General features: G+C 42.6%; 1 protein-coding gene across 9 annotated transcripts in view; it reads left to right on the top strand.

Annotated features, from left to right (window-relative positions):
• The window catches only part of MKX (mohawk homeobox), a 72,676-nt gene that overhangs the window by 38,833 nt on the left and 12,589 nt on the right, over positions 1–21,254 (top strand). The window contains exon 6 of one of the 9 annotated variants that reach the window (XM_044928036.1): positions 8,537–8,836. The exons of 7 other annotated variants lie outside the window; for them this stretch is intronic. In XM_044928036.1, coding sequence (XP_044783971.1) covers positions 8,537–8,589 — 53 coding nt within the window. In that variant the 3' untranslated portion in view covers positions 8,590–8,836. Of the gene's footprint in view, positions 1–1,790; positions 2,565–8,536; positions 8,837–21,254 lie in introns of those variants that run through there. One more of the 9 variants, XM_025264240.2, reaches the window with a different exon arrangement.

The raw sequence follows: 21,254 nt of genomic DNA, 5'->3' as shown, positions 1-21,254 counted from the left end.
TTGAGAAAGAACCATCCAGGACAATGATATTAAGTATAAATATGATTGCATGCCAGGTATAAGAGATAATGATGTCAGAGACAGAAAGATAAAGGAAACAATGAGTAACAGGAAAGAAAATCTGGTGGAGAAAGATCTGAGAAAACTTCATAGTGATGTGGAGAAAAGGACATTTGGAAAGGTGATTGGATTAAAAAGGAGAGAGCTAGGGGGAGAAGAGAAAGTCGGAACCTAACAGGGGGATGGGTCAAGTTCTGCCTGCTAAGAATCAGAGGATCCTTAAATACCAGGAGTTACTGGCAAGTTCAGGCTTCCCCGGTGGCTCAGTGGTAAAGAATCTGCCTGCCAATGCAGAAGACATGGGTTGGATCCCTGGGTCGGGAAGATCTCCTGGAGAAGGAAATGGCTACCCATTCCAGTATTCTTGCCTGGGAAATCCCCTGGATAGAGAAGCCTGATGGGCTACAGCCTATGGGGTCACAAAAGAGTTAGACATGACTTAGCGACTCAACAACAGCAACAACAGGCAAATTAGGCCTGAAAGGGCCCTTGACGAGGTTTGTGGATCTCATCTAGAGGAGCACTGCTGAGTCTTGACACTGGTATTCTTTACTTACCAAGTACTGAGGGATTTAGTTTAAGTATAAGTTTGTCCACTCTTCTCCCAGGGGCCTATGAGCAAGGTGGGCCTTTAAGGGAAGGCATCTTTAAGGGAAAAACAGTGTGCTGAAGTGCGTTGAGTCAGCACCCTCAGCAAACAGCTCCTTCTTAGGCCAGTACCAAGACCAAGATAGACTGGAAAGAAGAAATCTGGTCTTTGTGGCCAAAGTAGTGAATCCTTTCCACTGAGCCAGAGATTTTTTTCCAGTAGTCATGTATGGATGTAAGAGTTGGACTATAAAGAAAGCTGAGCACTGAAGAATTGATGCTTTTCAACTGTGGTGTTGGAGAAGACTCCTGAGAGTCCCTTGGACTGCAAGGAGATCCAACCAGTTAATTCTAAAGGAAATCAGTCCTGAATATTCACTGGAAGAACTGATGCTGAAGCTGAAGTTCCAATACTTTGGCCACCTGGTGCGAAGAACTGACTCATTGGAAAAGACCCTGATGCTGGGAAAGATTGAAGGCAGGAAGAGAAGGGGACGACAGAGGATGAGATGGTTGGATGGCATCACTGACTCGATGGACATGAGTTTGAGCAAGCTCTGGGAGTTGGTGATGGACAGGGAAGCCTGGCATGCCTCAGTACATGGGGTCGAAAAGAGTTGGTCACGACAGAGCAACTGAACTGACTGACTAAGCCAGAGATTAAGAACAGGAAGCAGAATATATGGTGACCAAGCCAGCCCTAACTTATCTTCACCTGTTTCATTGCAGGGCAGCTCTGGGAATCTCTGTTTTCACAGGAAGTCTATAGCAAACTGTGGACATTTCTGTACTTTTGAAGATTCCTCAGAATTCACTCTCTCACTATGAGATTTAATGAATAGCTCACGTTGGCATTCTACAGAGTCTCTTAGAACTGTGCTGTTCGTATGCTAGCTACTGGCCACATAAAACTGTGCTGTCCATATGCTAGCTACTGGCCACGTGAGGTGACAGCCCTTGAAATGTGACCAGTCCAAAGTGATATGTGTTAGCATGGATAGGGGGAGGAAGGAAACATGGGAATTATCTCACGGATAATTTTTATATTGTTTCCATGTTGAAATGATAATATTTTGGCTGTATTAAGTTTAAGAAAATATTTTATTAAAACTATGTTTTCTTTTTCCTTTTCCTTTTTTCAGCATGTCTACCAGACAATTTAAAACTGCTTCTGAGGTTTGCATGTGTGCTGTCGTCTGATTGTGCTCTCATCTCATGTGATTCTCTTGGACAGCAGTGCCTTAGTGGTACAGGGGAGCGGGAGACGAGTGGGTGAAAGATGCAGAGATGACCTTAAGGAAGCTCTGCTGTCTTCAGGGTCCTTCATGCATGTGGCCTCGAACCACAGCTGTCTATCAGTTAGTTCACCTTTGTCTTACTATTGCCGCCAGATCTCAGAAATCAATGTGAAGAACAGAACTGCTTTGCTGCCCTCCTTAGATTCTGACTTCCCTACAATATAGAGGCTGTCTCATTCACCTCCAGCTCCCAGCATAATCTGGTGTATGGTTGATTTTCTGTGTGCATTCAAGAAATACAGAAATACATAGCTGAACGGTACACAAAAATAATATAGGTTCTGTAGGTTCAGGTATATTAGCGAAGACCTTGTGATGGTCAGTGAACTAAATTGGGGAGAAAGCACGTGAAATTGGGAGCAAAGCTTTTTCTACAACACGTGTTAAATATTCAATGGTGGGCATCCGTGTCCCGGTCTTTCCAGCCAACATGTCTTGGAATTGGTTGGTATACGTGCCGTACCAGCTGTTAGCTTCTTTAATAGTCTATGGTTGGAGTATTTCTTAAGCTTTAAAAAAATTTCTTTAAATCAGTGAGGAGAGGTAAATAGTTTCCCTCTTCAGGGATAAAATGTAGGAAAACGTTATTTAAAAACTTTATAAATGCTGGCATCATCCACTTTCCGTTTTGTTTTTTTTTTTAACCTTTTATTTTGTATTGGGGTATAGGCGATTAACAAACAGCATTGTGATAGTTTCAAGTGAACAGCGACAGGTCTCAGCCATACATATACATGTATCTATTCTCCCCCAAACTCCCCTCCCATCCAGGCTGCCACATAACATTGAGCAGAGTTCCATGTATGGTACAATAGCACTTTCTCATTTTTTTAAGGGCACAAATTTGCCACTGGTTTAACCTGCTTACTTCTGATAGAATAATACAGATCCCAGTGTAATTTAACCTGTATCCATATGACATGAGTCACTGTGATTTCAAACAAAATTTTTTTAAAAATAGGATATAAGCTTCCACTTAGAAAAACACATTTGTTTGTTTGTTTGTTTTCTTTAAATTAATCTCCCTTGAAAAACAAATGAATTAACTAGAGGAATATTTAGCGTAGGGCAGGAAGAAAGTTCTATTTTTCTTTTTTTGAAATTCAAAACTTAAGATATTTTTGCAGATATAGCCCATATTTAATGCTGCTGCTCCTGCTGCTAAGTTGCTTCAGTTGTGTCCAACTCTGTGTGACCCCATAGACGGCAGCCCACCAGGCTCCCCCGTCCCTGGGATTCTCCAGGCAAGAACACTGGAGTGGGTTGCCATTTCCTTCTCCAATGCATGAGAGTGAAAAGTGAAAGTGAAGTCGCTCAGTCGTGTCCGACTCTTAGCGACCCCATGGACTGTAGCCCACCAGGCTCCTCCATCCATGGGATTTTCCAGGCAAGAGTACTGGAGTGGGGTGCCACTGCCTTCTCCGATATTTAATGCTACTGGTTGCCAAATGTTGCAGCAGTAATTGTCAAAGAGGGTAGAGAAACACTGGTGTGGAAGCAGGGGAGCTTCCACAACCATGAGATTGGCATGGTTGAATTTTTGTGCTTCTTTTACGTCTCTTTATGCATGTTGGGTTCCTGTCTCCTGATCCCCAGTGCCACAGCCTCTGGCGTGGTGTGAGTGGCATTGACATATATACACTCACCATGTGTAAAATAGGTGGCTAGTGGGAAGCTGCTGTGTAACACAGGGAGCCCAACCAGCCAGCCAGTATTCTGTGATAACCTGGGTTGAGGGCGGGGTGTGGTGGGACAGAAGCTCAAGAGGAAGGGGATATATAGTTGTTATTCAATGGCTAAGTCATGTCTGACTTTTTGCGACCCCATGGACGTCAGGCTCCTCTGTCCTCCACTATCTCCCGGAGTTTATTCAAATTCATGTCCAGGGGGCCAAAGTATTGGAATTTCAGCTTCAGCAACAGTCTGTTTATTCTGTGTATATATTCATAATCTTTTTGCTATGGACCCTCCATTGATAATGTTTTATTAACTTGAAAAACACTTTATGGAGCAGGGAGATAAGCCTGGGATGTTTGTGAGTAACAGATACTTTGTTCCAATTAGTTATATATACTTTGATTTTCCTTTCGGTTTTCCCCATGTAGTCTTTGAAACAAAATGTAATTACATGTATTGATCTTGCTTTGTATGGTTGCTAGATTTTATGTAATAGAACTTCCTCACTTCAAAACCTTTTTAAAGGGAGTGCCTCAGGTTTTCTTCTGGTGTTTCTGTGAGTCTCAATTTGTATCTCAAATATTTTATTTCATTGGAATGTATCTTAGCTTGAGAAATGGTATAATACAGTGTAGAGAAAATGTCCAACTTAATTTTTTTCCATAGAGCTACCTAGTTATTATGATATTGTTTATTGATCAATTTCTCCTCCTTCCCTATTTGGAAATACTACATTTTAAGCTGAGTCTATCTTATCTTCTGTCTCCTATGGAATTTTTTTTTTTTCTCATGCTCCCATCACACACTGTCTCAACTACTGAGGCTGTAGAATATGTTTAACACCTGGCTGTGCTCATTCTTCCACAGTCTTCTTTTTTCGTAGCTTTTTTAGCTATTGTTGCTGGTTTATTTTTCAATATTAACTTTAGGATCAACTTGTCTCCTCAAAAAAAATGTTATTTTTATTGGGATTGTGTTACATTTATGAACTAATTACAGAAAATGGACTTTTATTTAGGATGTAGAATCATGCTGTCCAAAACCTTGGTATGTTTGTTTAGGTCTCCTTTTGTGGTCATTGTTGTTTTTTAGTTGCTAAGTTGTGTCCTCCTATTTTGCGACCCCAAAGACTGTAGCCTGCCAGGCTCCTCTGTCCATGGGATTTCCCAGGCAAGAATCCTGGAGTGGGTTGCCACTTCCTCTGTAGGGGATCTTCCCAATCCAGGGATCAAACCCATGTCTCCTGAATTGCAGGGGGATTCTTTACCACTGAGCACCTACCTGCCCTGCTCGCATGCGTACGTTCTAAGTCGCTTCAGTTGAATCCTCCTAATAGGTCTTGAACATTTCTTGTTAAATTTAGTCCTAGACATGTTATCTTTCTGTTGTCATGTTGTTGTAATCAGGGTCCTTTCTTCCATAGCTTTTTTAACTGTTGTTTTTACATAAGCAATGTTAACATTGTATGTTAATATTGTACTCTGCCACCACCGTGAATTTGCTTATCAGTTTGGGTAGTTTTTTCAGTTAACTTTCTTATATTTTCCAGTAATATAATTCTATTATTTTCAAATAGTAATGATTCTGCCTCCTTTCTAAAATTTCTGCCATGACGTTTTTCTCTGGCTTCTTGCCTAGATTGTACCTGCAGCTCCGTGTTAAGTAAGAGTAACGATGGGGCTCGTTCTTGCCTCGTTTCTGACCTCGCCGACCATACTGCTAGTGTTTTCCCATCACTTGTGATGCTGGCTTTTGGGCTTCCGTGACTGTCCTTTCACATTATGGTTTTAGACTTTAAAGATCTGGGTTCAGATTTTCTTCTCTACCAGTAATTATGAATAACTAAGAAACATCTGGTAAATCATATAACTTTTTTGATTTATGTCGTATCTTTAAAATGAGGGAAAGAAAGATCCCAGTGTCTCAAAGCTATTGATGATAACTGTGAAAGCCCTTGATGAGCTGTGTGTGTAAACATGCCTTGTGACGCCGGTTTTCTCCTGCATGAATGTTTCCCTCCTGTAGGACTGCCTTCCCCTCTGTGGCTCTGAGCTGTTTTGTAATTCCATTCACAGCACAGTTCCTACACATACTCCAAGGCTGGAAAGAAAAAGTGCTGTTTGAATGATGAGCGAATTCCTTTGCTGACATTTAACCAAAATGTCTTCCAAACCTGAAGCTTTTTGGAAAGCTAAGAAAATGTTGGTCACCTTCTTGTAAAAAAAAAAAGTGAAATAAAAAATGTTTATGTACCTCAGCACTTCCTGACTGAGCTGGATGTGAGTGAGTGCACTGAGGTGGTGTTATTTTGTGGGGTTTCAGTTCTGGGAAAAACGAAACCAAAAAATAGAGGAAATTTTTCAAGATTTTTGGTTGTGAAAGCTTTCCCTTTTTTTTTTTTTTCTTTTTTTTCCTACTTCAGTTAGCATTGAGAGGGCCATATAAATTTGATTCAACGACAGATCTTCTGCAAGCTAATTCCGGCCAGTGACCCATAACTAAATTCTACCTCTCTGTGAAATTCTTTTGCATTTTAGATAATGAACCGAGTGTCTGGAGATGTGTTGGCTGTTCAAACATCACACTGTTCTCTGTAGCCTTGCTCTGGTGTACAGTATCTGGCATGTGTAGGGGTTTGTATTCCTTTTCCAAGATGAGTTTCCGTATTAGTTTCTGTAGAGTTATGTCTTGGTCCAATCTGATAAAATTTGCCAATTGACTTTTCCTTTGTAAGAAACCACCCACAAGTAGAGAGCTTCGTTCTTCGCTGGAAGGGTATCAGCTGTTCCTTCCCTCCGTGCTTGAAATGTACAATGTGTGGTTGTTGGCATGTCTTGCACGTTCTCAGAGAATCTCATGGACAGAGGAGTCCGAGAGGCTACAGTCCATATGATCGCACAGAGTCGGACACGACTGAAGCGACTTAGCACATGTGCACACGTGTTCTCCAACTCCTCTTACCTTCCTTTTTTAGATGGCTCTCAGGGCACCTAGATACTGAGGTGGAAAGTTCCTTTTTCAAGCATCAGCAGCCTTCCTCACCTGGCTTGCTAGTATCTCTGTGGCTCTGGAGAGGGCTCTGGTTTTGTCACATGGCTGGGCTTCGGAAGTCAGCCGCGTACTCCCTCATTTTCCTGGATTCTCCAGACTCTGACTACACATTGAATTTGAAGACTCTGCCCTTTCTGTCCATAGAATGATTGTGGGTGCAGTTTTGCACTAAAAGCTAATGAGGAGACCTTAACTGTTTTCTCTCACAAAGATTAGTCTGAAGGCACTCCAGCATGTGTTCTGGATTTGTTAGCTGATCTTGAAAGGCAGGCACGTTTGGAAGCATATTGCTTCTTTATTTATATATGCAAAAGCATCATTTGTGAACCTCAAAGCCAAAGCATCATGGGCAAAAACAATGGAGAATGTGCTTTGAGGTCCATCAGTGGATTCAGTCCTTTCAGGAGGAATTTGGAAACCCTGTCTCGTTAGGCGTGAATAGCAGCCACTCCAACAGTAGCAGTACCATTGTTTACATTATTTCACTTCACAGAGCGCTCATCAAACCAAAATAGCACATTAGTATAAAAGCCAAAATAGAGAGCATTAAATGAATCACTCAAGAACTAACCCTGTTACAGACAGAGCCTGAAGTGCTAGAGGGAGCTGGCCCAGTGAGTATCCGTGGCCCCCTTAACACACCTAGCAATTCCAAATGAAGGGCCCCATCCCGAGGGTAATTCAGTAATAAGACAAGAGTCAGGGAAGAAAATGTGTTAGTTTCAGCGGGGAAAACACTTCATAATCATATAAAATAAAGTGAAGGACATAGAAGATGACAGTATGTATGCAGTGCATCTCTTTTCTCGTTAGATAAACTTGAGAGGACAGAAAGCATCTTCCCTTGCTCACTACTGTATTGTCGGTTGTTGGCAAAATGCGGCGAAGATCTGCTGACTGATGCTTCATTGATTGATCGCTGGGGAATTTAATGAATACTTCCACCTCTGAGACAATCTTAGTTTGGAGAGTGTGTATATCTTTTGTTATGTAAATATAACAGCAAGCAAAGTAAATAAGATGGGCCAGCATCAATTCTTAGGTAATCAGGAACAGACTCTCTGCCATGCAAATGGTTTACATTACCCCCAAAGCAAAATTTCGCATTTAGTGTAAGAAATAGTGGTAAAACACTGAGCTTTTGCTTTCTACCAATTGTGTAAACATTACTCTAACATGTAGTTTCTGGAAATAATTTAGTTAACTCCTATTTTTATATGCATGTTCTGTTCTGGAGACTTTGTTGCAAAAATACTGATGGAAAGTTTTTTTCTTTAAGTGACAGTTTGTTTACAGAAATTCCTTGAAATCTTGATGGTTATTGAAAAGACTGAAATAGATGTTGCCTTGAAATTGCCTGTTGCAGAACAACTCCACACCTCCTGGGGCAAGGCGGCACTTTTTTAGTAAATCACCTGAAATCCGTGAAGGTCATGGACACTGCTCCCTCTGTGAAATGAAATATTTATGTTCCAATCCCAAAACATATTGTGGAGCATTTTGGTGTTTTAAGTGGAGGGTACATAGTAAATTATTCCAAAATTATGGAGGCCAAATGTCATTCCCTCTAAAAGTTTGTGTAATATCTATTTATCTGTGGGCAGATGACTATTCAGAGTAATCAGAGGCAGACTTTGTCGAGTTAAGTCTAAGTAAACACAGCTGAACATAAGCAAGTTGGACTATAAGAGTTTTTTGAGCTTTGCCAATAGCATATGACCTTGGAGAATGCTGCTGGGGTTTTTTTTTTTGTTTTTTTGTTTTTTTTTTTTTGCAGCAATCTGCTTTCAATGGAAAAAAGAATTCTTTTTGTTTCAAATTAACAAGTGATGATTAGAAGCTTGTTATGTTCTAATTTTTAGATGCAAGACAGATGAACATCACGCACGTACCCAACAAAAAGTCATCCTCCTGAGGGAGTTAACTTCCCGCTTAAGGAGCTCAACTTAAACTGTGCGAGTGGAAGCCAATTAAATGGTGTTCCTTTTGAAAAGAAAACCTTTTTTGTTGTTGTTTATTTGTATTTTGGTTTTTGTCTTTGTGCTGTTTCAACAGATTAAAACTGGCTCCAAATGCCACTGGAAAATGGACTTTATTGACTTATCCATTCTCTAAGAAGCATCTGTCCTCAATAGCGAAAAAACTTTGCCTTGTCAGTAACTTTCTGTTCTCAATGGAAATTCTCATTAAGTGCTTTATGCTTTTCACAAGTCCTTTTATTCTTCTGTGTTTTTTTAAATACATTTTTTTTTCCACTTAACCTAATACGTTCTTCTTTTAGCCTAGTATGGAATCCAGTGTTACATTTTTTTTTAAGGGCACTTCATGGTTAAAGTTCCCATTAAATATTTCATGTTAAAAGGTAGACTTGAAGTGAGAAGTTTGGTAAAAGATGGATTAGTGTAGATTTGCCTTGAAACTCCTAGCTTTTCAGAGTCCTTTGACTGGCAGGTCGCCAGGTGCATAGGCTGCTCTTGTCTGCTCCTTCATTGAAGGAAACTGTTTTTTTCCTTCTCACCCTCTGGATGTACATTTCCTTCTGAAAGTACATGTAGTGTGGATAGAAGGCATGACTCATGAAGACTGTAAAATAATCCATCTTTCGAGACTTCTGTGTTGGAGATTGTTTTTTAAATTACGTGTTGAATAATATTAACCAGCATTTGGGAGAATATTTAGATATCTGTGCTAAAATGTCATTCTGTAGCTAGATTTATGTAAGGCCTGTCCGTATTCATTTATATGTACACCTCTCTTGGGCTTCCCAAGTGGCCCAGTGGTACAGAACTCTCCTGCCAGGGCAGGAGACTCGGGTTTGGCCCCTGGATCAGGAAGATCCCCTGGAGGAGGGCATGGCAACTCACTCCAGTAGTCTTGCCTGGAGAGTCGCTTGGACCTAGGAGCCTGGCAGGCTACAGTTCATGGGGTCGCAATAGTTGGATACAACTGAGTGACTGAGCACGCACGCACACATACCTCTCTTACTTAATGCTGTTCAGTCTGGATGTTAAAATGAATATTTTGAGGAGGAAACACCACAGTGTTCCTAAATATGTTGCTAAGCAGTGCAGCCATGCTTCTTTCTTTACTGTTCAGGGCGACATCCTATGCTCCTGACCACATCCACATGTGAAGGTCCTCAAAGCACCTCATGTTCTCAGCATGTCAACGTCACACTCATGACAACCTGTCTCCTCCTGGGTGAAACACGTTCTTCCTCCTTCAATCCCTGGTTCAGAGACCCACCATCCTCCCAGTCATCCAAGGCAGATCCTGCCTCCTGCTCCCAAACCCCCTCTAGCCATTCAGCAAGTCTGCCCCGTCAGTTCAGTCGCTCAGTCGTGTCCGACTCTTTACGACCCCGTGGACTGCAGCACGCCAGGCCTCCCTGTCCATCACCAACTCCTGGAGTTTACTCAAACCCATGTCCATTGAGTCAGTGATGCCATTCAGCCATCTCATCCTCTGTCGTCCCCTTCTCCTCCTGCCTTCAATCTTTCCCAGCATCAGGGTCTTTTCAAATGAGTCAATTCTTCGCATCAGGTGGCCAAAGTATTGGAGTTTCAGCTTCAGCATCAGTTCTTCCAATGAATATTCAGGACTGATTTCCTTTAGGATTGACTGGTTGGATCTCCTTGCAGTCCAAGGGACTCTCAAGAGTCTTCTCCAACACCACAGTTCCACTGTGTGTTCTTAGTCACTTCATCATGTCCAACTCTGTGACCCCATAGACTGTAGTCCCCTCAGGCTCCTCTGTGCATGGGACTCTCCAGGCAAGAATACTGGAGTGAGCTGCCATACCCTCCTCCAGGGGATCTTCCCAACCCAGGATCTGAACTTGGGTCTCCTGCATTGCAGGCAGATTCTATACCATCTGAGCCACCAGAGAATCCCAAGAATACTGGAGTGGGTAGCCTATCCCTTCTCCAGGGGATCTTCCTTATTCCCAGGGTTCCTCTTCTGTTTTGATGTTCCTGCCAAGATCCTGCCTGGCTCCTCTGACCCCATCTTCCCCTAAGGCAAGAGGGAGCATTCTGAAATCCAGATTTGATCGCGTCACTGTTACATATCCTTTGGTCATTCCCCATGCCTTTCCCCAGTGGCTCAGTTGGCAAAGAATCCTGCAATGCAGAAGACCTAGATTTGATCCCTGGTCAGGAAGATCCCCTGGAGAAGGGAATGGCTACCCACTCTAGTATTCTTGCCTGGACAATCCCTCGGACAGAGGAGCCTGGCGGGTTACAGTCCATGGAGTCCCAAAGAGTCGGACATGACTGAGCGACTAATACTTTCACTTGGATACCTTTCAGGATCAAATTCACATTCCTGCTCTTGGCGTCCAAACCCAGAAACCCTCAGTTCCTGGCCTTTATAGTCTCTCTTGGGTTGTTTCCCACCTGACCCTGCACACACCCCGTATTATTCAGCTGCACCAAAGATAGAGCTCCCCGAAGGGCCCCGTGAGGGTGTCCTCACCTGTGCTTTCACAGATGCCCCTTTACCCGGAACGCCATCCCCCATCTTCACCTCAGCCTCTCCTGCCCATCTTTCCCCAGCCTGTGCTTTCCCATCTGTCCTGGGCCTGATGCCCAGATGATGGTAACACTGGCTAGGCCTGGCATGAATAGAGGAAGAGGCTTGCTGGACATACCTGCCCAGCGCCTCTCCTCTGCTGCCCAAAGGGCATTGTCTCAATCAGAGCTGCTTTCAGGAGCACTGTGCCCCTGCCCCCACCATCACTCCCTCAGCACTTCCCACACTGAGCTCTTGTCCTTTACTCGGTAAACAGTGAGCTGCGTGGGGATGAGACCCATTTGTAATTTGTGGGATTTCTAGGGCCTCTCATGGTGCCTGATGGTCAGGGTGCGTTCAGTAAATGTTTGCTGAACCAACCAGTAAACCCCTAAAGTAGTGAATGAAGACCCCATGAGAACAGCCCAGTCCGCTGAACTTAAAAGTGAAAGATATGGCTTCTAGTACCAGCCCTATTGGACTTCCCCCAAGGCTCAGACAATAAAGAAGCCGCCTGTGATTCAGGAGACATGGGTTTGATCCTTAGGTCAGGAAGATCCCCTGGAGGAGGGCACAGCAACCCACTCCGGTATTCTTGCCTGGAGAGTCCCATGGACAGAGGAGCCTGGTGGGCTATGGTCCATACGATTGCAAAGAGGTGGACATGTATGAAGCAACTGAACACGCACGCACGCACACGCCAGCCCTATCGTGTACTAACAGCTTAGCCTTGGACCTGTCAGTCAGCTTTTCTGTTTCTCAGTTATAAAATGGGGAAAATGATGTGTGTGCACAGAAAGGAAATGAGATTAATTGCACACTTATGACTTGCAAAATGCTTAATAAGTATTGTCACCACTGTGAATTGTGTTAAGTTGATCTAGACCTTAATTATGCTCCCAAAAGGGATGGGGGGTAAAATGTGTACAAAGTGTAATTTTCCATTTGACATTAAAAAAAATTTTGGTTTTTACTTGGATAAGTTCAGCTTCACTGCAGTGTTGTTATACACTCTCTATGAAATCGAGTATTTCGCATTCTTCTTTGCAGTGGAAAGAACTTGTTAATGAATGTTGGTCTCTTTGTAAGATATCAGGCGTATTGAAATAATCGATAATTCTTGCTCCAACCTAAAAATTTAAGGACACTGTGTACAGCTGTTTAGAATGAAGCAGTGAAGGTCTTTTAGGTAATGTATGTTTTAAGTTGTTATTTTTCCCTTGTGGAAGTACATCAGTTAGCTCGTCATAAAAAAAATTTTAATAGCAGAGATTAAAGACCTGTCTTTTAAGAATTGGGCATTCCCAAAGGTGTTCGCCCACATCCCAATGTTATATTCTACCTTGAATAAAGACCTTCACATCTAAAACTTTTTCCAAGCCAGTAAGAGCAAACTACTCCAGCATACCTATTTGATGGCATGGGTAACATGTGTGAACTGCCAGTCCAATAACAGCCACATGCACCAACCCCAGAAATGACTAGCAAAGACCAGTTGCTGACATAATCCTGGAATTTGCCACGGGGTATGCTTATTCTCACTCTCCTAATGTTTTTCATATTATGGCTACTAAGCAACGGAAGTGACCTTCTCCAAGCAGACTGCAAAACTGAAGTCTCCATGACATGCAGTCTTGCCCTTCAGGGAATTTTCCACACTAGAGTGTCATAGACATAACATGCCTGCCCTTGACCTGGCAGAGACGATTCGAATACAAAGACTATGCTGGACTGCTGTGTTATTCGTTATCTGTTCCATTTCAGGGTGAATCTTCCACGTGCACCACTAACGGCTGCCACTACAAGAAGCATATTTGCCAAAGTGAAATAATTGTAGCTGCTCTTTATTGAGAACTCCTGGCTGCCTGATGTTTTGTAGTGAAACTACTACTAATTTCTACAACAGCCTTCATTGTTCCCTGTTTTGTATCTATTTACACATGAGAAAAAAAAATGTCACACAGAGATATTAACTGACTTGCCCCAAACCACATGCTAATAGGCAGCAGCACTGGCATTAGGACCCCCAGCTCTCTGGTTCCAAATCTCCTCTCTTCCCAGCACACCTACTTTTGGAGGAGTAACATGTGGTTAAGTGAATTCCACCCTCCCCAGGTCACACTGATCAGCAGCCAACAGGTGCACTCAATCTCTCAATGCAAGATAAACCCCCAAAAAGGCACGAATCCCATTAAAAGCAGCTGTAGGAATTTGAGTAACTAATTGGTTATTCTCCGTCTTAAAGATGGCTAATGTTAGCATGGAATTTTCATTTGAATAATTTTTCAATTAATCATGAACTGGGACTCCCATTTCTAAAGCCACCTTTTGACAGATGCTTTCAACGCTTGCCCCACACAACTCCCGTTACCTCCTTTTTTTCTCCAGTGCAAAAATAATCATCTTTTTTTCCATTTCTGGGCCCACTTTCTGCTTTTCCTAGCCCTCCTAATTATTATAATGATGATGACTATTCATGTGAATAATTTCAGTGCATTTTCATCATTACACGCCCTTCATTTCTTTATGCTTCTCCTATGGGCTCCTGTTAGTGTTAGTCTCTCAGTCATGTCTGACTCTTTGCAACCCCATGGACTGTAGCCCGCCAGGCTCCTCTGTCCATGGGATTCTCCAGGCAAAAACACTGGAATGGGTAGCCATTCCCTTCTCCAGGGGATCTTCCTGACCAGAGATTGACTCTAGGTCTCCTGCATTGCAGGCAGATTCTTTACTGTCTGAGCCACCAGGGAAACCCATGAGCTCCTATAAATCAGCACAAATACACGTTCCTGAAAGTATTTTTGGGCATCCTTTTGTCCAAATAAGAATCTATATGTTGTCTAATAAACTATCTTATAACTTTAATATTTTTAATTTTTAAAAATTAATCTCATGATTTTATTATTTTTCTAAGCAGATCATTCTATTTTTTAAGTTGAAGTATAGCTGATTTACAATATTTATATTAGTTTCAGGTCACAGCATAGTGATTCGTATTTTTACAGGTTATCCTCTATTACATTAACAGTTATTACAAGATAATGGCTGTATTCCCTGTGTCTACAGGGATTATATATATGCTGTATATTCCCTGTATTTTATATACAGTAGTTTGCACCTTTCCTTCCCCCACCCCAGGTTGCCTCTCTTCCCTCCCTGTCCCCTCTGGTAACCACAAGTTCGTTTTCTGTATCTGTGAGCCTGCTTCTGTCTTGCTGTACACATTTGCTTGTTTTATTTTTTAGATTCCATATATAAGTGATATCGGGCTTCCCTGATGGCTCAGTTGGTAAAGAATCTGCCGGTAATGCGGGAGACCCTGGTTCGATTCCTGGGTAGGGAATATCTGCTGGAAAAGGGATAGGCTACTCACTCTAGTATTCTTGGGCTTCCCTTGTGGCTCAGCTGGTAAAGAATCCACCTGCAATGCGGGAGACCTGGGTTCGATCCCTGGATTGGGAATATCCCCTGAGAAGGGAATGGCTATCCTCCAGTATTCTGGCCTAGAGAATTCCATAGACTGTATAGGCCATGGAATTGCAAAAAGTTAGACACGACTGAACAACTTTCACTTCACTTCGTAAGTTTTACCATTCAGTATTTGTCTTTCTCTATAAGACGATTTTTATAAACCTCCTAAAGTAGATTGAAAATCAGCTAGATAATATATATCCAGTCATCTGAGTTAAATTCCAGTCAGATATTAAGAAGAGGTGGAAAGAATACACAGAAGAACTGTACAAAAAAGATCTTCACGACCCAGATAATCATGATGGTGTGATCACTGACCTAGAGCCAGACATCCTGGAATGTGAAGTCAAGTGGGCCTTAGAAAGCATCACTATGAACAAAGCTAGTGGAGGTGATGGAATTCCAGTTGAGCTATTTCAAATCCTGAAAGATGATGCTGTGAAAGTGCTGCACTCAATATGCCAGCAAATTTGGAAAACTCAGCAGTGGCCACAGGACTGGAAAAGGTCCGTTTTCATTCCAATCCCAAAGAAAGGCAATGCCAAGGAATGCCCAAGCTACCGCACAGTTGCACTCATCTCACATGCTAGTAAAGTAATGCTCAAAATTCTCCAAGCCAGGCTTCAGCAATATGTGAACCGTGAACTTCCTGATGTTCAAGCTGGTTTTAGAAAAGGCAGAAGAACCAGAGACCAAATTGCCAACATCCGCTGGATCATCGAAAAAGCAAAAGAATTCCAGAAAAACATCTATTTCTGCTTTACTGACTATGCCAAAGCCTTTGACTGTGTAGATCACAATAAACTGTGGAAAATTCTGAACGAGATGCGAATACCAGACCACCTGACCTACCTCTTGAGAAATCTGTATGCAGGTCAGGAAGCAACAGTTAGAACTGGACATGGAACAACAGACTGGTTCCAAATAGGAAAAAGAGTACATCAAGGCTGTATATTGTCACCCTGCTTATTTAACTTATATGCAGAGTACATCATGAGAAATGCTGGGCTGGAGGAAGCACAAGCTGGAATCAAGAATGCTGGGAGAAATATCAATAACCTCAGATATGCAGATGACACCACCCTTATGGGATAAAGTGAAGAGGAACTAAAAAGCCTCTTGATGAAGGTGAAAGAGGAGAGTGAAAAAGTTGGCTTAAATCTCACCATTCAGAAAACGAAGATCAAGGCATCTGGTCCCATCATTTCATGGGAAATAGATGGGGAAACAGTGGAAACAGTGTCAGACTTTATTTTTTTGGGCTCCCAAATCACTGCAGATGGTGACTGCAGCCATGAAATTAAAAGACGCTTTCTCCTTGGAAGGAAAGTTATGACCGACCTAGATAGCATATTGAAAAGCAGAGACATTACTTTGCCAACAAAGGTCCGTCTAGTCAAGGCTATGGTTTTTCCAGTGGTCATGTATGGATGTGAGAGTTGGACTGTGAAGAAAGCTGAGCGCCAAAGAATTGATGCTTTTGAACTGTGGTGTTGGAGAAGACTCTTGAGAGTCCCGTGGACTGCAAGGAGATCCAACCAGTCCATTCTGAAGGATATCAGCCCTGGGTGTTCTTTGGAAGGAATGATGCTAAAGCTGAAACTCCAGTACTTTGGCCACCTCATGCGAAGAGTTGACTTGTTGGAAAAGACTCTGATGCTGGGAGGGGTTGGGGGCAGGAGGAGAAGGGGACTACAGAGGATGGGATGGCTGGATGGCATCACTGACTCGATGGACGTGAGTCTGAGTGAACTTCGGGAGTTGGTGATGGACAGGGAGGCCTGGCGTGCTGTGATTCATGGGGTCACAAAGAGTCGGACATGACTGAGTGACTGAACTGAACTGAACTGAATATATCCAGTTACTTAGAGTATGAAACATAAGAGAAATACCCTATGGACTGACTCCTGTTCTCCTCTTGTGCTGAGGGCTGTGTAATTAAATGCTGCCCCAGAGCCCAAGGAACAATGGCTCACTTCTTCCTGCGTGTTTGTAATGTCCCCTGTTCAGCTCCCATTGTGGGTGGCCTGGGAAGGATGGATTCTCTTCTTGTGTTCAGTAGATGCCTTCAGCTTCCCTGGCTTGGGACCCACATGCAAACCGTATGTGTAGCAGAGCGTGGCTCACTCCTGCTGGCTTTAACTGGGGTGTGTCTAACAGGACAGACCGCTGACATAGTGGAGGATGCAGAGAGCAGTGCTATGGCACGTTTGTAGTTTCAGGAGCCTTCACAGCTCTGCTGTTTTTGTAAGTGTTCTGCCCTCAGATCCAAGACCGGTCCCTTCTGTTTCCCTGTCTAGAAGTGTGGAGCAAGTGACTAGAATCACTACAAGGGAGGGGAGAGGCCACCTGCCTGCAGGAACTTGGGGATTTTGCAAGGAATTACGATTTTCCTGCTGTTAGTACCTAAAGAAGGAGCAAATTTTTGTCCTTTCATGATGACAGTATATAGTTTGTTTTCTCTTGATTATGAGAGGCAAGCTGTTTATTTAGTCCTTTGATTCAAAGCAATGACTTCAGTCTTCTTCACTCTGCTCACTCATCACCCATTTCTGGCTGTCTAGAGATTTAATACTTAAGTCACTTTTGGGTATGTATGATATATCTCATCACCAAATGCTGAAGTGTGACTAAGTGGATCTGATTGGTCCTGGAAAGGTAACTTTTGTTTCTCTTCTCTTTTTTTGCACAGCTTTCTGCCTTTCCCTCTCTCTCTCTTTTATTTTAAAATTAGTTTACACAACTGATTGTTGAAACATATTTCTCTCTAAAAGTCATCAAAAAGTATGTTAAAGGGTAGAAATATAATAGCAGAGGATTGCTTCTAGTCCAAAAATAATATTGAATTCATTGTCCTTTTCTCTAAATCAGTCACTTTTAATGATTAAAACAAATATGTTTTCTCTCTATTTTTGAGGTGTCATTTTACTTATAACACAGGACTTCCCTGGTAGGCCTGCAATGCAGGAGACACCAGTTCAATTCCTGGGTTGGGAAGATCTGCTGGAGAAGGGATAGGCTACCCACTCTAGTATTCTTGGGCTTCCCTAAGGGCTCAGCTGGTAAGGAATCCCCTGCAATGAGGGAGTCCTCGGTTCAATCCCTGGGAAGATCCCCTGGAGAAGGGAACTCATTTATAGAACATTGTGAACAGCAGCTGCTGAGCATTTAAATATATTTAAATCATGCGAGCATGCCAGTCTTCTGTGTTTAAATTTCCATGAAATGGCTGTGCAGAAACGTTTCTGTATATTAAGCTCACTCTTCTTTCTGATGATCATCAAGCACTTGGATTTTTTCTTTTTAATCTAAGATCCTAAGAGTGCTCTCTTTACAGTTTCTTTGCTTCATGTTTAACTACTGCATTTTTACTATCTTGTGAGAGAAACACCCCCTTGGAGACTGAACTTCTTCAGGCTGTGGTGTGGAGCCTGTATGTCTAATTTGGGTCAGCATTGGCGGGTGGTGGTCCCAGCACAGGAAGAACCCATGTGCTCTGCAGGAAGAAGGAACCCAGCTCGTTCTCCAGCAGATACTGGCCGAGGGTTGTTTCCAGTTTTCACCCTGCCCCTGGATCTCTGGGGGGCTTCGAGGTGACAACCTCGAAGTTGTACTTGGATCCTTTTCAGCCCTTTGAGTCAGAGTCTCTGCCATTTCTGCTCTTGTTCAGAAGCAAAGTCATCAGCATGCTGAGACAGGAGCCCCTCCGACCTCCTTCACAGCTCAGCTCAGCATCCTGACCACTGAGCTCTATTTTAGTGATTTTGGTCCCTGGGGTGACCACATTGTTTGCATGGTGGTTCTGTTCCCTTTGTCCCCGTTCCTCTTTAGAGATCATATAGCTCCAGTTACCTCTCGGGGCTGCTGTAAAAATAACAGATTAAAAATAACCAAAAACTGTTTGTAAACCTCATCACCGTGTGTAATAAAACCAAGGTCTGTTCTTTTTGAAGCAGGCCTGAACAAAATATTCTACTAAGGGCAACAGAAACTAAGTTTACTTTACTTTATAAAGGCTTTTTATCCTACCCTAGAATGAAAAAATCTGCATTACATTGAATAATTACTTTTTGATGACCCCCATCTGGATTACTATTTGTCACTCTATTTTCCCAAAGGAAAATTTAGAAAAATATAAGACTCTTGAAAATAAAAGGCCCTACCATCACAGCAATATAGAAGTGGGTCTACATGTTTATTTTCAAAATAGAAAACACAGATCTTGTAACAGTCTGTCATTACCATAGCTGTTCCAGTTAGAAGAAAAAGGGTGATTTGATTATTTTGAAGAATTGTGCCATGTTTTACAGTGGAAACCGTGGGTTCTTTTATTCTTAAGTTGTATTTGTAATGACTCCCCCTAAGTTATACATCACTCCATAGCAAAAACTGTAACACCTGGGGAAAATAATGCAAGTCAAGTTTTATATGTTGTTTAGTCGCTAAGTTGTGTCCAACTCCTTTGCGACCCCATCTGTCCATGGGCTTTCCCAGGCAAGAATACCAGAGTGGGTTGCCATTTCCTTCTCCAGGGCATCTTCCTGATCCAGGAATTGAACCTGCATCTCCTACCTTGGCAGGTGGATTCTTTATTGCTGAGCCACCAAGGAAGCCCAAAGTTTTATTACTCCTCCTATTAATAAAAAGGCAGGTTTTTTTTTTTTTTTTTTTAGTGGTGTTAAGCAAAAATAGACAAAAGCATTTTGAACCTGGAGTCACCCATTTCTGAACGGATTTTCCTAATACAGGTGTTATATCTGCTACTGATACAAAGATAGAGTCGGGAACTTGGAGCATTAATTGCAGCCTTGGCTGTCCCTACTGAGGCCTAGGGCTCTTGGCAACAACGCGGAGCCTGGAATGGCCCCCTCGGTTGGTGAAGGGCGGCTGACAGCATCAGCGTCACTTCACTTGGGAAACTGTAGCATCATAGCCCTTCCTACCAGAGAAGGTGATGGCACCCCACTCCAGGACTCTTGCCTGGAAAATCCCATGGACAGAGGAGCCTGGTGGGCTGCCGTCTGTGGGGTCTCACAGAGTTGGACACGACTGAAGCGACTTAGCAGCGGCAGCAGCAGCAGCAGCCCTTCCTACAGGCCAGGTTCTGTTTGAAGAGCTGGGCGCTGGCCACCACGTTGAATCCTCACTGCAAGCCCAGGAGGGACAGTTACTGTTTCCCCATCTTTGGGTGAGGCCTTCAGATGCAGTTCACGTAAGTGAGTCACGCAAATCCTGTTCCTAGAGAGCCCACACCTACTTTCCTGTGATCTTAAGACACATCCTACGACTTAGAGAAATTACTGTACAAAATCGTGGGCTTGACCTATAAAATGTTTTTGATTTCTCCCCAAACTGATCAACTTGTTAGAGGTAAGCAACTTATCTCCTCCTTTTTTAAAGAAAATTTTTGTATCCTACCTTTGGGTGATAGCAGTGGAATAGGACCTATATACGCCATTGTGTGTGTGCTCAGTCATGTCCAACTCTTTGTGACCCCATGGACTGTAACCCACCAGGGTCCTCTGTCCATGGGATTCTCCAGGCAAGAATAACAGAGAGGGTTGCCGTTTCTTACTCTAGATCTTCCTGATCCCAGGAACCAACCCACATCTCTTGCATCTCCTGCATTGGCAGGCAAATTCTTTACCATTATGCCACCTAAGAAGCCCCTATGCCATTTCACAAATAGATTCCTGGTGATTATGTGGTCTTCTCTTGGTCCAAGGGGATCATCAGAAGACTTCTAGACTAGGGGAATGCTTGGACCTACAGCCGCACCCACGGCCAGCAAAATCTTCTACCTCATCTTTATGCCTCCTGCCTTCCACACCATCAACAAAAACCTTCCCAATTTTCATTTGAAAGTCCTTCCCCACCCTAGTTTAGACTTTAAATGACTGTTCCTGAAATTAAAGGCAGAAAATCACAGAACCTTTTAAGTGTAGAAATGTGTGAACATAGAACCCTGACATGCCAAGTATAGTTTTAACATTTCAAGTGTATTAGCAACATCCAAATGTACTTGAAATGTAGGAGAAGGACTGGTAGTACAGTTCCTCTATGTCTGAAATATGCTTCTTTTCTATTAATAAATACAGCAGATGAACTGTGAGTAGAGAAACTGTCATTTGCTCCTCTTCTGAAAGAGCCAAGAAGTTGGCAAACATCCTCTCTCTTATTGTGTCATTTCTGGTGTTAATGCATTCAGACAGGTTTAACAGCAAGATCGCCTAGTCTGAAGTGTCATTTCTGGAGATGGTATTAAGGAATTTGAAAAGCATGGCCATAATGTGAGCCAAGTCAAGGATACACTACGGTTCATATATCAAAGCAGAAGTACTTTTTGATGATTTTTCAGAGATACTGACGAGCTTAAAAATACATAGATGGAGCCAGATTTTCCAGCCAATTTCTAGATTATAACAAATACACATTTTTCCATTTAAAAGGCCTTTTTTTTTTTTTTTCCCCCGCTAAAGGAAGTTGTATTAGTACTTTCTAACCTAACACTATTCAGCTATATATTTACTAAACATCAACCTTCTAGAACTGCGGTGTGGCAGCCACACCCATGGCTGTTTTGCATTGTTGCAAAAC

Source organism: Bubalus bubalis, chromosome 14, assembly GCF_019923935.1.
Source record: "Bubalus bubalis isolate 160015118507 breed Murrah chromosome 14, NDDB_SH_1, whole genome shotgun sequence".
Taxonomy (NCBI): Eukaryota; Metazoa; Chordata; class Mammalia; order Artiodactyla; family Bovidae; genus Bubalus; species Bubalus bubalis.
This window is presented reverse-complemented; position numbering and strand designations above follow the sequence as displayed.